This window comes from Histoplasma capsulatum, genomic scaffold (assembly GCF_000149585.1).
Source record: "Histoplasma capsulatum NAm1 scaffold_5 genomic scaffold, whole genome shotgun sequence".
NCBI lineage: Eukaryota > Fungi > Ascomycota > Eurotiomycetes > Onygenales > Ajellomycetaceae > Histoplasma > Histoplasma mississippiense.
Window position 1 is genome coordinate 650,288 of NW_001813978.1, and position 16,885 is coordinate 667,172.

Genomic DNA, 16,885 nt, shown 5'->3' on the forward strand with positions numbered 1-16,885 from the left:
CTAATCAAAGTCGTCCGCTATTAGGGCCTTCAGTTGGCTTAGCTTGTCCTCGCAATTGATATCCATTTTCATCAGAATATCCACGCTAGCACTCTTGCTAATGAGCAACTGAGATACGAGCCAGAAATTGTAGGCTCCTCTAAAGAACCCCACCCCTTCCCACTCATCGCCATGAAGCTCCGTGCGAAGGGAGATCCACAACGACCGCCAGTGTTCAAGAGCGACCTTTATGCCACTAACAGTGGTCAACTCTTGTTGATTTGCGTTTCCGTTTCCAAATCGCGGCATCGACAGGTTTATAACCAGATGGATGTGAGCGAATATCACTGCGAATATGAGCTTTGGTTCCCCTGAGGAATTGACATACGCATGCTGTGATAAACTTACGGTGGATGAGGTGGAACATGTCCATTATCCCTAAGTGTAATTTGTTTGTGCAGTGGTCAACGAAAAGGGGCCGGACAGGCCCATTTTCCACGAACAGATTTTGAAAAGCCTGGTACACGGTCATCTCGCGGCTGAGTCGGAAGTTTGGCTCCAGGAATGGGTGTCTAGCCACAAATAGAGATTTTTGACAAGGTAAGTCGCATTGAAGTTCACAGTTCGTCAATCTCGAAGGAAAGTTCTGATAGAATGGCATTGCGCAGTCGATCATTGATAACAGCGCCATCGTTCTCGATAATGTCAGCTGGAGAACAGCAAGCAACATTGTAGAAGTGCTACAACAGCAACTGACCTTATCCGACACTCTTTCTGGAGCCAAAGACACTCATCCATTTGCTCTTCGAGGCCATGTCTACATTTCGTCAATCGCATTTGACGTGCAACCTATCCTACGGGTCAGATGGCTGATTACTGTAAATGACATTCAACATGTTCATCGGGCAGGACTAACCTTGACTATCTCCCCCAACCTAACCTCTACCATTCGATTCATCGCAGTCCTAGTTCCTCCCCAGTATTGTACCAAAAACATCAAATATCCCGCTTGGAAATTTTCAAAGCTCCTCCAGTCCGTCTTTACATCGACTTGACATTGGGTGGTCTTATATGATTGAGCAATATCAAAGTCTTGGGAATATACGTCGGTGGAGAAAACGTAAGCCTCTATTAGATCGAACATCTTTTTCGCAGTAAGTTTTTCGGTCGCATTCTCTGAATACGTAGCTCCCATAAGGACCATGGCAGCAAGAAGCGGAGATGCTGTTGCTTCGGGATTGAATGTCGGCTGATGTATCATTGGACAGTTACTTTGCCAGTGATCAAAGTAGAGGGAGATAAATTTTTGGATTCTTTGGGTCATTAACAAGGATCGTAGCTCTTGCGCAATCCCCATTGACGTCATATCATCAAATCCCAACTCCCATGATTTTGACAGGATCGACTGTATCAAGTTCGTCGAGTAATGACTTTCTGGCTCAAAATATGGGTCAGTGGAAGATGTTAGGGTAAAATCCTGAATGGAAGTCGCGGATGGTTGAGTGAATGAAGTGGAGGTTTCGTCCGGATGAAATCGAGTACTGTTGTTGCATTGGTTAAAAAACTGAAGAAAACCGTCATTGTAAAATGCGACATCCACAGGCTGGCTCTCGATACCCGACTCAGGATGATTGGTATGATCGCTATTTGGCAAATTGGCAGCATTCCGCGTACTCATGGCTTGGTTCACGTTTCCCACATTATGGCTATGGCCACTCCCAGCCCAGGAAAGAGGTTGGGCTTTGTCATGGCGGGAGGGGAGATGGAAGCCTTTTATAAAGCTATCAGTGCCTCCATTGAGTAAAAACTTAACTGAGCCTCGCTCATAAGTCTGATCAAAGTCGTCAGATTTCGTTGAGTCTGTTGTCAGTTAAGAATATTATCATATAATATTGGGAATTAGCGCATATAACCATTCACAAGTTAATCACGCAAGAATTAGGGGCATGATATACCAGTTCTCGTCTCACTATCGTCACATGGATTCGACATTTGACGAGTACATGGAATGTTTCTCTTTAAGCATGAGCTACAGGGACACGCTCCATCACAACGTAACTTCATAGAAGTACACTGTAAGTGAAAAACGTTACTAAATCTGGGAGATCGTGAGGGGGGGAAAGAGGGAACTTTCAGATTCACAAGCATGACGTCTCCTGCCTCTTTGGCTAGTCTCCGGAATAAGACGATCCCCACGCTGAGGACAATCATTATAATGATCACGCAAGTTATCGCTTCAGATAAAATCAGAAACTGCAGAAAGCATTGGCATACGATGGATCTCACCAACGAGCGAACGCAGTGCCGCAAAATATACAGGAATACGGCCTTATTCCAGTATCTATGTTACACCTGAGCATAGCCCACCGGAGTCACAGCATAAAAACGCAATTGAAAGAGAAAGGGGGAGAATAGGGAGAGGCGTAGAGCACGTACGGCGGAGCTGGTGACGTTTCAGGTGGTCAATACGAGTAAACAAGCGGTCACAAACAGCACATTTGAATTGCTTCTCGGGAGTCTGCCTCATAATTCTGTTGAGGGACATGGGTATGGTATGCCTGAATTGCGCACGCAGATGCATCCAGTGCATCAAGCGGCATATGACTATGTACGAGACACGAGAATAGGAAGAGATAATAGGTAGGGCTGAACAAAGTGGTATCTGGATCAGTTAGCTCAACGTTGGTCCCCAGGCGCTGGGCACGTGGACTGATTTCAGCCCCTGAAGAGCTAAACTAGAACAGGCGAGCCACCGACGCTACCACTTTTGTTGAGTCGCCGTGATGCCAGCGATTCACAGCAATGAAGAAGTTGAGGCTGGGTCTCCACGGGATTCGGGTGCCGTCACCACTGTCAGGTTGCAATCTGTTGCCCATCGTGCCTCGCAAAACCGATCTTATATGTTCCTTCAGCCCCTAAAACGAGAATCCCCAGCTGCTGCGGTATTGATCACATCTCAAGGCTTATTTATCGAGAGCGAGCATTTGTGGAAGCGAAATGTCCAGCACATTCGCAGACCTGCTTCCATTCCATTTACATATCCGCCCATTACTTCTTTCTTTGCCTAAAAATGATTGTCAGTCTTCCTTGCCGGTAGGTGTCTATATCCCTTGCCAGTGTTTAAACAGAACTGGCCTATCACCGACTCGGATTCGAAGTACACAGAGACGCAGCTCAAAACCCCTTTCCAATTTTGCTTGATTGTTCGGCTGAGATGGATGATGTTAACCATTCCCACTCCTCTTCCAATCATTTGAACTGGGAGGCAACGGGTAACCACTTTCGTCCTTAGGGATAAAACCTGGACAACGGACGACAATGCGACCTAAACTGGAGCTGTCTCTGGCGTGTGCAAGGCCAGTCACCAGATGTGTATATTGAAGCTTTATCGCCTCAGCGTATTCCGTAATATGCGCAGATATGGACTGCTCAACAGTAATGATCAAAATCAATAATGAATTGTCCCGAAATACGTCTAACTTGCTTAGTTATAACTGGCATGATTAGAAGTGAAGAATTCCCAGAACACCTTACCAAATGAGAATGGCGTCGAGCCTTGCAAATAAGTGTGTTGCAAATGACATACATTTATCCATCGCTTCTCAGTGCTGCTAATTGGGCATCTAGATCAAGATCCCTAACACTAATCCATCAAGTCCTGACGAGCTTTGGCTATCTCGAGGAATGTTACTCCATGGATTCAACGATATCAGTTCGAGTGTCTGAAGTACTCTCGCCTCGGCATGATATAAGACTCCGAACAGCAATGGAGTAGCTCCACTGATTGATTCGGTGTCGATGCCCGTTCCTTTTTGGATCAAAATTCCAACTACTTCATATCGAACGCCAATGCCACATAGGCACTGAATTTTGTAATGATGTGGATTCGGTACTGGCCCACAGTTGCTGGCTTTGGTATTCGTCGAGACCCTCTAGTCGGGTTACACGTTGGCTGAGTAACCGGCGGGGTCAGCCGACGTGTAGTCTCAGAGCTGGTTAACCAATCTTCCTCTGGCAGCTCCATGAAAAAGGGTACATACACCCTACGACATTCTTCAAGTGAACATTTGTTCCCTTGACAAGAAGAAAGCGGATAACCTCCTCGTTGTAACCAGTCGCGGCTACATGCAGAATTATGTTGCCGGCATCATTAGCAAAATGGACGTCAGCCCCATTGGCTATCAAGCGTTGAGAAAGGTGTGTATTTGGCTGGTTCACTGCAACCCACAACGGGGTTGCGCCAGTGGCGAAGGTACTGTCGATGCCAGCGCCATGTTCGAGTAGGAGCAAGAACAGAGAATCGTTTTCCTCGCGGAACGGAGTGTGCACCCGCAAGATATATTCCCTCCAATACTCATCGGGTTGAAAGAGCGTGGTTGACCGCCTTTTGACCTTATATCGGGAGCACAAAATTTCTTGGAATACATTAAAATGGGCACATCCCCACGCCCTAGAGTTGATTCTGTCTTCAATCTCTAGAATCCGTAACAGAACTTAGTGTGACTTGCTAGCTCGTTGGGATTCCGTCCACTTTCCTCATTTCTATTTTACTCTTAGGTGATGACACTTCTGCATATATGTAAAAATATGCTCGTTTTCATTCATTCTTTCTTTCTTTCTTCTAATCTGAAAACACCAGTGCGGTATCCCGAATACCCCGCGGCTGAACAGCCGAGAGAAATAAGAGGAATCCTGTCTCCTATTACGGTAATCGCATACCTTTCTTGTATACAAAAGTCTTCGGAGATTGTCTGGCAAATTCTCAAATAGCTGCATCTCGTTTCAACGCTCACCATACAAATATGGACAATGCGCTAGCGTTTTAACTTGCAAGGTAGCAGATTCATTGAGAATGGGAATCTGATGAGTACGTGCAATTTCTGCCTCGATTACCAACAGCATTACCGTTGGACGTCTCGTTGCTTGCCCAAACCAGCATTCAGATGCTCTCCGTTCTTTTGGCAACTTTTCGCTTACATTCCTAGAGATACATTACACAGATACCACTCCTCCTTGGACACTTTTATACTCATTCAGCTTCCATCTTCGTGTCATTTTCTATCCTTCATGATATACATGTTTTACTGGTGCCCTGGTCAAGTGAATACTACAGTCATTTTCTGATTAATTTTACCTGACTCTCCGGGACGCTTTACAATGAAAAGACTCAAAACTCGACAAATCATATTATTCGAGCCGCAATAGCAGATACCAACTGTGCCGGTGCATCAGTTTCTGGGTTTTTCAATGAAATCTCTGGTGTTGGATTCGACGTCTTCCAAGGTATATCCCAAAACGCGCCCATAGAAATCAGTTGTCTTACTAAACAGGATATCTCGAATCTGTTGGCAAAACACGAAATTTCCTCACTCGGCTACAGGCCATACATCGCATGGAACGGCTCTTAATCCTGACCCCCCTTCTTCTGGAATCAAGGTGAGTTCGTGGGCACCATAGCGAGTGGAAAATATCGGCATCAGATGCCTTCGTGATAGGTTTCTCCTTTTACAAATTCTGGTGTTTGCTGTGGCAACAGTACAACTATCACGCACCATTATTGGCGTTATTTACTACAAGTTGAAAGGCTCTCCTATTTTTAGAAAGCGTTGGCCTACCTTTCGCGTGTCCCAAAGCCTGTGGACAACTACCTCGGTGCTTTATGGTAATGTCGACTTTCCTTCAGATAGCCGTTGGAATACTCTCCATTTGTATTCTCATATTCTGTACTGGAATGTAGATAATAACGGAATATGCCTTAGTTTACCACACATTAAAAATGCAGACATGCTCGACTCAGACCGGTTACTTGCTGGACGGACTAATAAAGTCTGGTAAATGGCGACAGCTCAAAAATATTAATATCTTTTCCCCGACGAAAGATGTACGAATAATCGAAATCACCATGTTGTACAGTACATATCTCAACATCCCCCAATTCAACATTTCTCGGGGTATTTGGCCGGCTGGCTGCTCTTTTTGCGCATCTCATTTACGGTTTCCCGTCCCATGGATGGGTTACGGATTTATCCGTGCCGTCTTTGTGGGGGCGGGTTCAAACACATCAATTACTCGGCTCAAGTATCAGCCTCACTGCAGTTGTGTATTGCTCTGATCTGTATTATTTCACAAACCATTTGCATCTACCAGAAAGTGCTTTGGTGATCCACCTATGCCGATTTATTAGGGTATCTATAATTGTGTTGTTCCTTTTTTTTTTTTTTTGACACCAATTCAACTTGTCATCATTGTTGGATTTATCTTTATAATATTCCAATGAATTCTAACAATATGTTTGCTCGGCTTCATTGCCTTTTGAGCACTATTAAGCCATTATCCTCCATGATATCACACAATCGAGCAGCGATGTTCCTAATGTTGTCTCATTGTCCAGATACACAAGCTATTCTTTACCTATATTGACAGAGCTTTCAAGGAGAATATCTGAACCATGCATGGCCTCCAAAATCTTTCTGGGCCAACAGAATAAAACCAGCACATTAGAGTTAGAGTTGGAAGTCCTATTCCCAGCCTCCTTAAATGTTTTGTTGCAATATATGTTTATTGAATATATCCCACTCCGAGCTGGGCTATAACAGTCGATTCCAAGTCGAGGATGTGGGAGGCCCTAAGCCAATATATGTATGTAATGGGCTTCTAAAAATGAATATCAGCTGAGGCAAAGGTTGCTCCTTTTACTCTATTCGTTTCCCACCTACGCCGCTCGCCTACTACGTTCACATATTTTTATTGCTTTTTACTTTTGTTCTAAGATGAATTACCTCTTACCCCTAGAACCATTTGGGGAAGCGAAATGGACGGATAATAGTAATGAACGACAAATATATATTGGTATGAGGTGTATGTAGTGCACTGTCCTACTAAACATAATCCTTGATATGCAAATTTTAGTCTATAAAGCTGAGGCAATTTCTTCCTTCCCCAAGTGAAGAGAAAAGCAGAGCGGCAGGCGAAAAATAGAGTAAAATGTATAGAGTGCTATTTATTTTATTGTACGAGGCAAATGAGTGTTGCCAGTTGTGGGATAGTTTTATCCAGAGAATGCATCAATACAGTCAATCGCAGCTGGGACGTAGACTGTCCGTCGCCTCATTAGTGCAAAAAGAAGCAAAAGAGATGTAAAATGAACACTGAGATGAAATAAACTCAGTCAAGGCACCATCCATGGCAATGAGTTATCATTTCGCGTAGGAAGAAGACTGGGATTGGAGTGCCACCTAAAACAAGTTGATAATGGTTGGTATTTAGGGATTTCATGAATAGAAATTGATGGGTTGTTAGCATTCGATATTCCCGTGGAGGGTATTCCAACCAAGGAAGTCGTAGCAATCTAAGCCAGTGGCCGCCAAAACAAGGGCGGAAAGCTAGTATCATTGAGGACGAGAAGAATTTTCTTTTTCTTGCCAGAGCCTTTCAGTAGCATGAGGCAGCGTGTCATCAAATATTCTTCACAGAACATTCGAATCATCGATTGGTTATAGATGCCTACAACTCTACTGACAATATATCCAACACTTGCGGGATCAACTGATCCCCCGGAACACGTCGCACCACTCAATGTGATGATCGACCCGACTTCACAAGCAACATGTCATAGGATCAACTACCAAAACGCCCATATGTACAAAACATGTACGAACCTTGCAAATGGAGTAGGATAATAGTCGCTTTTCGAAGAGCCAATGAAACCGAACTTGCAACTTTTCAACGACATTGCCACCAGGAAGCTGAAACTCCACTTTTGCCCGGTGTAAATCTATCTCGAAGAGCGTATCGACTCACTTGCGCAAGTATAAGCAAGGCCATGCATCGACTTGCCAACCTGGCAATGCCAGTAGTTCTGCTTCGGAAACGGTGACATCAGCAGGGATCATAAGGAAGAAAGTGATCAAAATATATCCTTCCTTGTCGAAGAAGAGAGAAATATAGTAAGATATCATAATTCGAGATAGGGAAAATAGATCTAGACCAAGAGGCTATGTAACGGCATATCCCTTCTGTCTTGAAGGGATAACATGAGCAAGATAAAAGTAAATTAAAAAAAAAATCCATGACGTTACAAAACATATGCATGAAGAGGTGGGAGGTAGCGGCTAAGAAGCCGGTGCCAGACCAGCAAATGTTGATACATGTTCACCGGAGGTACACACGCCATGAGAAGTGACTCGCATCCATGAAGTGAGTCACTTGCGTAAACAGGATCTCTTCGAGAGATAGTTGAGAAGCCACGCTGCTGCTCAATAGGCTGGCCTAAATATCGATCTATTCCTAGATTTGCGTGTGGGAAAAGAGGCGGTGAAATCTTCATTTTGACATGCTTGTGAACATTGGATCCCGGGGAGACGTAAGAATCGCCACCTTAAACGATGTGCGAACCTGATCCAAAGGCTCCATTCGCTCGGCCGAGGATTGAATGCACTTTGGACAAGGGTTGAGATAGTGTCCTTCTGCCTCACCTTGCGCTGCGTATGCAGGAGACCCTAAGGGTTCACCCAGGTTCGTAAAAATGCGGGTGTCCCGCGCACGATTGCCTCCATACATATTGCGTAAATACGAAGAAATCGAAACATCTACCCTCAAAGACAAAGTCTTAAGTTCGAGATCAGAGATGATAGATTTTATAAACAAGAGAAGTAAAGTGACCACTGAAAGTGGGAATGAAAGAGGGCTTGAAAAAGTTCATGGTGAACGACCTATCAACGAATGGCATGCCAGCAATAACCTGATGCTACTGACCAGGGATGATGAAATGGATTATCATCGGAAGAGGTTGAGAAACGACTTCGGTCATAGAACATGTTCTTCCTTCTACCGAGCGAAATAGCCCATCGAAAGTGTCGAAGGCTCGGAGAAAATTCCAATGACGCCAAGCTTTGCTCGACGGCTCGGACGATCAAAGTCAATCATTCCTCATAGCAAGACACTCAAATAAGAAGCCCCATGAATTAGCTGCGAAGATGATTCTGCCCAGGCATCCTAAGTTGGTTCACCCTGATGGCGAAGATCCTGTGTGTGGAATGACAAAAATGGCTGTTCTGATGCCCCAATTCCGTGGACCAAAGGGAGAATGGATGGCCGCAGGCCCAGTCAGCCCTCTTTAGTTGATTCCTTGGCAATGCCTGCCAAGGTGCTTGAGGATGAAGCCATGGCATGGGGCCTCCCCCTTGGTTTGGTTGTTCCTCTCGAAGCTCTCGGGGACTTTTCATTTGTTCTGGGGGCCTAAAGCATCAGCCATAAGACGGGCAGACCAAAAGTCGGATCTGAGACAGGGTCTAATAGCTTGGCGCATCTCGCTTGGAAGTCTGGTCAGGGTGAAAGCTTGCCAGGCATTCGGGACTTTCTTCTCCGACGCGGCTTCATCGAAGTGCGAGGGGAAGAGAGGTCAAAGCGGTGATTGGCATTGATACGCGCACCCGTCATGAAAAGCGCTAGTAGACGGGGCAAGTAGACGGGGCACAAATCCCGATGGATCATGCTTCCTGCTGACGACCTGAACATTTTGAGATAGGCATGATACTGCGTGTGGAGGAAATTCGACGTTCCAAGGTTGTATTCCACAACACGTGATTTCTAGCTTGCTCGAGTGCCAATGCTCCGGCATTTCAAGACCTCAAACTGCGCCACCAGGAAGGTTGCTTGGGGAAGACAGAGCCGAATTCAAAGATATATATATATATATATATTAAATGGGTTTCTGGGTGCCAGAAAATGGAAAACCTTAATCCAGATTCCAAAGGGTTTTTTTTTTTTTTTTTTTTTTTTTTGAAGAATCCTAGAATGAAGGCTTGGGAGGCTCACATCATACATAAGCTAATTAATGAATTTATGATATTGAATACAAGGAGGATATTTCCGGTATGGCCTTCCCTTGCTGCGCCCACAGCATGCTTTCTTAGTTATCAGCATCCAGAACACCTGGGAAAAACCGCTAGACTCCACTCTCTCCATGATTCGGCGGTTGATTTACCCCTTCCACGTGAGGCGGGCGTTCACAGTTCAGAGATGGTCGGCTTGCCATAAAATAGAATGTATGGCTGGTTTTTGCTTGCTCCATGCAAGTTGCAGATCCCCCAATCCCTGTGAATTTCGTGTAAAATACAGTGGTTGGTTTGGAAACAAACCAATATGTCTGCTCAGGAGTGAATCAAGTGCCGACAGACTACAGATGTATTGTTACTACCAAATGATTCTCAATAATTATCAGCATCTCTCCAATACCACATTGTGCCGTCGTGGCTTAAGAGTCAGGCATGGGATCCCGCAAATTACGCACTTTGTGCGAACAAAATCCCATTTTCAGAGCATGTTCCACTCTCCCAAGAATTTGGGGATTTGGGGTTCAATTTAGAGAATTGAGACAAATTGAGCATATGAGAAACATACACTTTGTGGGGGGGGGGAGACGAGTTGAGGTTTGAAGCAACAGCGACGCCAGCAGAAATCTCTAATCATCTACAAATAAATCGAAGTGAAATCGATGATCACTTTTGGGTCGACAAGGATGAACTCCCCGCCGTGAAAGGGTTTTCCTGGACCTTCTGGAACTCCTCCAGAATTCAAAGGCAATTTCGGAGCCCCTCACTCAAAATCGTTTAAAAATCTTGGATGCCAAGTCCGGGTCCACCCAGCTTTTCAACTACACGAGTTAGCAATTTGTTATGCGGTCTAGGTGAACATATTTCGCAGACCTCATAAAGTGGAAACGAAGGAATACAGGTCCAGGGATGTCCATTCTAAGCACGGATATCTCTTCAAAACCCCTCGCCAAGCCGGGGTGGGAATGTATTCGCAATTCAAACAGAGGAAATTGGATTTAATTCCACAATGTGTATTCTGTACTCCGTACGGAGTAGCTTGGCTGCGATGGTCCAGTGAGGCGCAAGTGTGAAACATTATCATCGGCATCTATTACGCAACAATATACCAGTCCAGAAAGCATTGCATCTCAGAAATCAGGTCCAAATACCGAACAATGCTAAGGAATATTCATCGCTTGAGAAATGTCATTTTCCACAGGTTTGACGCTGGGTTGATCTCAAAATCCCAATGAGACAAGTCGACAATGCAATTGACACCACCTGTGTGACGGCTCGGACAACAAATTCCTGAATTGAAAATGGGCCAGCCCCTTCGGCTCGGAAATTTGAAAGAGTTTGATAGCGCTCGTGTTAATAACCATGGCGCAATGTCGTGCCATGGGCTTGGATTTTTTGTTGGGAATGGATCAGGTACTGTGTACATGTTGAGGAGTGTCCAAAAAGTCATCGTACTAGTGGCCAAGCGCTGTCAACCCCGCTTTATACCCCTCTTCTTCCTTGATTTCCCTATTATCCGACATCCATTCGATGGGCCAAAATATGTGTCCCAAGCCTCAAACATTGAGAGGGCACTCTGCAGTTATTATGAGTACAGTTTTACATCTTCAGAAGCAGAAGCATTCTTTTCTGTATCTAAAGTTTTAAAGCTGCATCACGCAATCATTTCCTCTATGGTATACTGTGAGGAAGGTCGGAATCATAAAAGAAGATCTTCAAAATGTACTGGAAGACTCTCTAAGCGAGCTCTCTGCTCACAATCAACAGCATCTAATTCTCTATGTAGAGAAGCATTCATTCCACCCATTATCCATCTTTCTTATCCCTTCATACCGCTACGCTGATTAAAGAGCAGATGAAATGGCCTGCACAAAGTCCTGATTTAAACTCTATTGAGGATCTATGAGCAATCATGAAGCTCCTCATATCAAAGATAAGACATCAAATACAATCCAAAGCAGAGACGAGAAGGGAATTACAATTGATACGGGATTCGATTACACAGAAGGAGATACAGGCTCTAATAGACATCTCTCCTCAAAAGGATGAATGCTGTTATTAAGGCTAAGGGTGGATCAACCAAATATTGAACAAGAAATTATGTTTGGGTATTTCCTATTGATCTTAGCTATCTGCGTCATATAAATATCAACATATTCAGTACTTGGTTGATGTTTGATTTGATATAAAGAGATGATGGGGAGAGTCAATATTCTCCGCGCCGAGCCACTACTTACAATGACCACTGCTGTCAGTTCTCTCCGTAGTCAGGCTGGCGGCGCTGACGGGCGAGCGGGTGCAACCTCCTCCTGTGTCCACTGTCCAGGCTTCAAGTGACAGGGCACGCATAGCAGCCTTCACAGGTGGAGCACGCTTCCAGGACACGTGGGATGATCGTCCCATGCGCCAGTGGTGCCGCAAAGGCCCATTTTTTCGGGTTGGTTTTGGGCCGGACTGCCACTAAGTCATCACTGGTGCCACATTTACGGGCTGACGAAGTAAGCAGGGAATCGCCTTGCTGCAACATCTTGCTTCCGCGAAGATATTATGTCATATCGCTTGCTAGTTAGTTAGTTCGATAGGCAGTTAAGTATGGCTTTTAGTTGTCAGTACGGAGTACTCTGCTGCAAATTGCTTTGATGATGTGATGAAGTGCTGGAAATTCGTTTGGCGATTGGTGCAAAACCTGAGCCAACACCCATGCAGCCCTGTAACCCCCCACCCCCCAAGAAAAAAATAAAATAAAATATAACCCGCCCTTGGAAAGACACTTGCCAAGAAAATGGGAAGTGATCAAACATAAAAACACGAACGCTGAAACATCAGAGCGTCTGCTCTTGGGCCTGCGCTAACTGCTGATGATCGTCTTTACGCCTCTGGGCCATGATGGCGCAGGGATCGCCGTGGCAGGATGTGCCTTTTCATCAATCAGAAGATGGCCAAGTGGAGATCACCTTATGCATCATCTAACCCCAAATAGGAACACATAAACGACAAAACGCTCATCGTTGAAGAATTCTCATCAAAAGGATAGCCTCAGAATAAGCAATGACCTTCAGCCACTGCATTTTAGCTAAAATTACCTCCCCTTAGCTTGATTCCAGGATGCTGATCTCGGGCTATGATCTCAATCCCGCCGGTCTGGCAAGAATTGTCTTGGAAAATGGGGGACGGATTTGAGGTTTTGCGTGAACACCATATCTCCCACCATATTCCCGATGCATTATCAGTTTGCAATTCTCCGCATCTGCCATGTCAAACGGGGATTCAATCGGAAGCCATCCGCTCTTGCATGCTCAAGTAGTCATGCCTCATGTTCATGCATTGGCAACTACAATTCATCCCGACAACGACCACCATCATCACCATCACCATCACCACCCCCACCCACAGCGCCAGCACCAGCACCAGCACTGTCATATTGAAATTATTAGTTAGAGAACACGAGAAAGACGTTCTGATGATTAAAACCAGGCTATCCTGACGCAGATAAGAAAGGCGGGAGTCAAATACGGGAACTGGAACAAGCTTTCTCATTGGCCTCACTTATCGGAGAAATTCCACCCCTCAAAAGCCCCCCAACCTGTATCAGAAATGTGATGGAAGTTCCCGCAATCATGCTGGTGCCGAGATTGGACCCCGTTTCTAAAATCAGTCACCCGCAGAGTTAGATAATAATCACAATATTAGTTAGTTAGGACCAAGCAAATTGTTGAAGGTGGAGAAAAGCGAACACAGGTTCAGGCAGTGATTTTCTCCATAACAAGCAACCAAGACACCCAGCAGCAAATCCCTAACATGGTTCTCCGGCTTGTTACTGGCTACCGAAAAGAAAAGAAGAAAAAAAGTTTCTCCTTGATAAAGTTGTACTCAAGTTTCTTTCGAGGAGTTATTATCCGCCCAGTTGTGGGAGTAAATTTTCCTGACATCATGAAAAGAAGAGAACTTGAGAATCATGCACGGGACAAGCTCTGAAAGATACCCATACCCCGGAAGTCATGTCCATCGTGCAATCTCTGCTGTAACTCGTTATCAAGATCAATATTATTCATCTTCGTAGAATCTTCCCTACTTAGCATAGCGTGAAGAAACAAAAGCTTCGCCAACACATGGGTTCCCATGCATGCATGTACTGCGTCTCTGGTGTAACAAAGCCCAGCGTGAACAAACATACAGTGTAGGCCCGTGTAAAATACATTCGTTTTTTGAGTTTTGTGGGAAGTTCCTGCTGGGAAATGAGGCCATCATCGATCAGGTTGGCGTTTCTCTGGGAAAAGTGAACAAACGCCTCAATCCCCCTATCCTGCCGGCAAAATTATGTCTGAACCGCCCATGTGGCTGTTGAGTGCGTCAACCACATAATTCATGTTTTGCGGGATTTCGGTGATCGAAGAGCGTTGGGGATGTTGCATTATTATTATATTTTTAACCCTTGCAGAGGCTGAGTTAGCCCTTAGATAGATGGGCTGAAAGCCACGGGTCCTGGGAGCCTGTCTTCTCGTAGCTTTTAAATATCATGATATGGAGTGAATGCTGGTCTATTGTCTATTGGCTGAGACGACGGTTAGACTTTGATATCAAGGAACTGCGTAAAGTTCCGATATGGATTATTATTGGCGTAAATCTCGCCTAAGAGGGGAAAAAAAATTAATTTCCTAGCATCCTTCCCAACCTCATCAATCATCAATCATTGTCAGAGATGGAGTTAAGCTTCATGGCCCCATGTCACCATCCTCCTTTCTTGCGGGATCCCTTGAATGCCGCGGCGATCATAATTGCGGATAGAGCTAGCGCAGAATCATATCACCTCAGCCCGCCTTGAGAAGTAAAGAAGCCAACATTCTTCTCAACCCATATGATCCCCTGTTGGTGATCGTACGGGATCTAGCAATCATCCAGTAAAAGGGAGAATGATGTTCGACACATTTTTAAGTCTTCAAGGGCAGGAAGGTTAGGGAGATCTGATAGATCTCTTGTCATTGGCCTGTCGCCTGCTGATAGTGCCGCCAATCTGCATATCTGCATACTGCGGCTGTATTGGAGATAAATTATGTTTGCCTGCAGGCGAGGAGAAGCTCAGAATGCTATGAAAAGCGCTTGGTTACACGAGAATTCGTGGCGTATGCTTTTGGGAGTAAATGAGGTTGCCACATGGTCATCGAGGAAGTTGGTGCTGTAGTTTCCGGCGACAATCTGGATATTGGTTTCACGAAATATTGGATGGTTGGTGCACGGGCTGTATTTCTTTGTCCTCTTGGACGACAACTGCTCAAGGCAGACAAACCCGGCAGATCTCCTTACCTCGCTGATCTGTTTTCGATTGCCCAAGTGGGAAATAAAAATAATATATGTCAATCACCTTCACATTTACTTGGGATGATGGATCGTCGAAGAGCCCGATCAATAATCATAATCTTGGAGAAGTATCGGCAAACTAATCCCAACCAAAGCATCTGAAACAGGACAAAGCACTTGTGAAGTTTTATTTGCAGAGTGGAGCATTTCAATGTCGGTCTCCTCCAGCCGGTTGTTCCTCACTCTGACTACAAAATGGCAGAACCTGGCGGGAAAAGCGTTGGAATGATTTGTTCTGGAAAACGGACAAGGTCTGCTAAAAATCCAGCCCTGAACAACCAATAGTAGAAACCCATTTACTAGATTAGCCTGAACGGGGTGGGGGAGGAACAGGATGGCAAAACACGAGCAGCGCCATTATTGTTGTCCGGAGGATCGTCGTCCAGATACAACAGAGCGTTTGCATAAATTTCACTTTCTGCACATAAGAATCGAAGCATGAAATTTGTCAGCAAGGTTCGTTAGCAACAGGCCTAAGCACCGTAATAATTTGGTGAGGAAGCCACCAGCAAAGATCGAGCTTATTTGTTCGAACGACCGTGCGCAAGATGAAAATCCGAAACGCTGGCAGCAGTGAACCGTTTCTTATCTCTCGACACCGCTTTCCTTTTCTCTGCCGTGCCGGCGGGAAGAGAAGTCCGCTTGCCCGTGTATTATCGTGCGCCAATTCCGTACAGTGAACAACGAAAGCTAGTGTCTGGCCTAACGACGATCCCTTTGCCGTTCGAAACCCTGACTATGAAGCATGACATTGACTGCAGAGCATTAACTATGCCAAGGTGTAATTCAAAAACGCCTTCGATGAGCTGCTGAAGGGTGATTCGACCGGGGAAAACTCCAGAGAAACGTGCCACTTCCCTTGTGCGTCAGTTGCTCATGGTAGCAAAAGCATGGTGATGTGATATCGGTGCATCAGGCCTCGAGGATGTTCGGATGCATGCTTGCGGCCCTCCAGTGGAACAATAATTCAACCCGTATGGCGGCATGGGCGCTCAGCCAGCCCACTATTGGCTGTTGCGGAGTTCATCGAACAAAGGCTATTCCTGTATTATTTTTGGAGCTGCAGTGTCTAAGGATTCCTGCAGCCCACAGATTGTTGGACCGCCTCCTCTCTGCCAAGAATGACCGTGGGCAAAAAGTGGCACCGCTGTCGACTGTGGGCACTTTGTCCAAGGAGGCACGTTTTTGACTGGATAATAGCCGACTGAATCTAGAGTGATCTGTATGGCCTGTTCGATCGAATCGAGCCACGGAAATGATTTCTCGGGAGATGCGTGAGGATATTGGCTCCCCTGTGTGCTCATTCTTTCAATTAGGACAATCAGCTCCCTTCGACCTCAGACAAGTCAGCAAACAAGGAGGATCGTACGCAGGGATCAGAAGTGGGCCAGGCGAAGCAGGTCATTGATTGTTTTAATCATAATTTCGCCAACCCCTAGTTACCCCTGGTTTGGGGAAATTCAGCGTAATTCCGCTTGTGAACAGCAGGGTATGAGAGGTCACGAAGGTATCCTCAACCCCCGGTTTTCAAACAAACCTATTACATTCAACGCTGAAAAGAAAAGAAAATCAGACATTGAGATTGATAAAGTAAATGGATCAGGACACGAGCGGATTGGACCTTGATTTGTGGTATAGGGCGTAAACATAATGCCTTTTTTTCTGTGGCTTTGTTTTTTCACACAAAAACTAATTTCACGTTCAGTCGGTTACCCAAC

At 45.2% G+C, this 16,885-nt stretch overlaps 1 protein-coding gene across 1 annotated transcript; it reads right to left on the reverse strand.

Annotated features, from left to right (window-relative positions):
• HCAG_05052 (predicted protein) lies at positions 1–4,755 on the reverse strand (the record flags this gene model as incomplete). The annotated part of the gene is made up of 11 exons (XM_001539535.1): positions 1–350; positions 388–551; positions 737–828; positions 896–1,839; positions 2,073–2,213; positions 2,416–2,625; positions 2,998–3,043; positions 3,294–3,462; positions 3,813–3,909; positions 4,020–4,371; positions 4,699–4,755. 11 exons carry the CDS (start codon positions 4,753–4,755, stop codon positions 1–3), a joined length of 2,622 nt encoding a protein of 873 aa, XP_001539585.1.
• Positions 4,756–16,885: the final 12,130 nt, after the last annotated feature.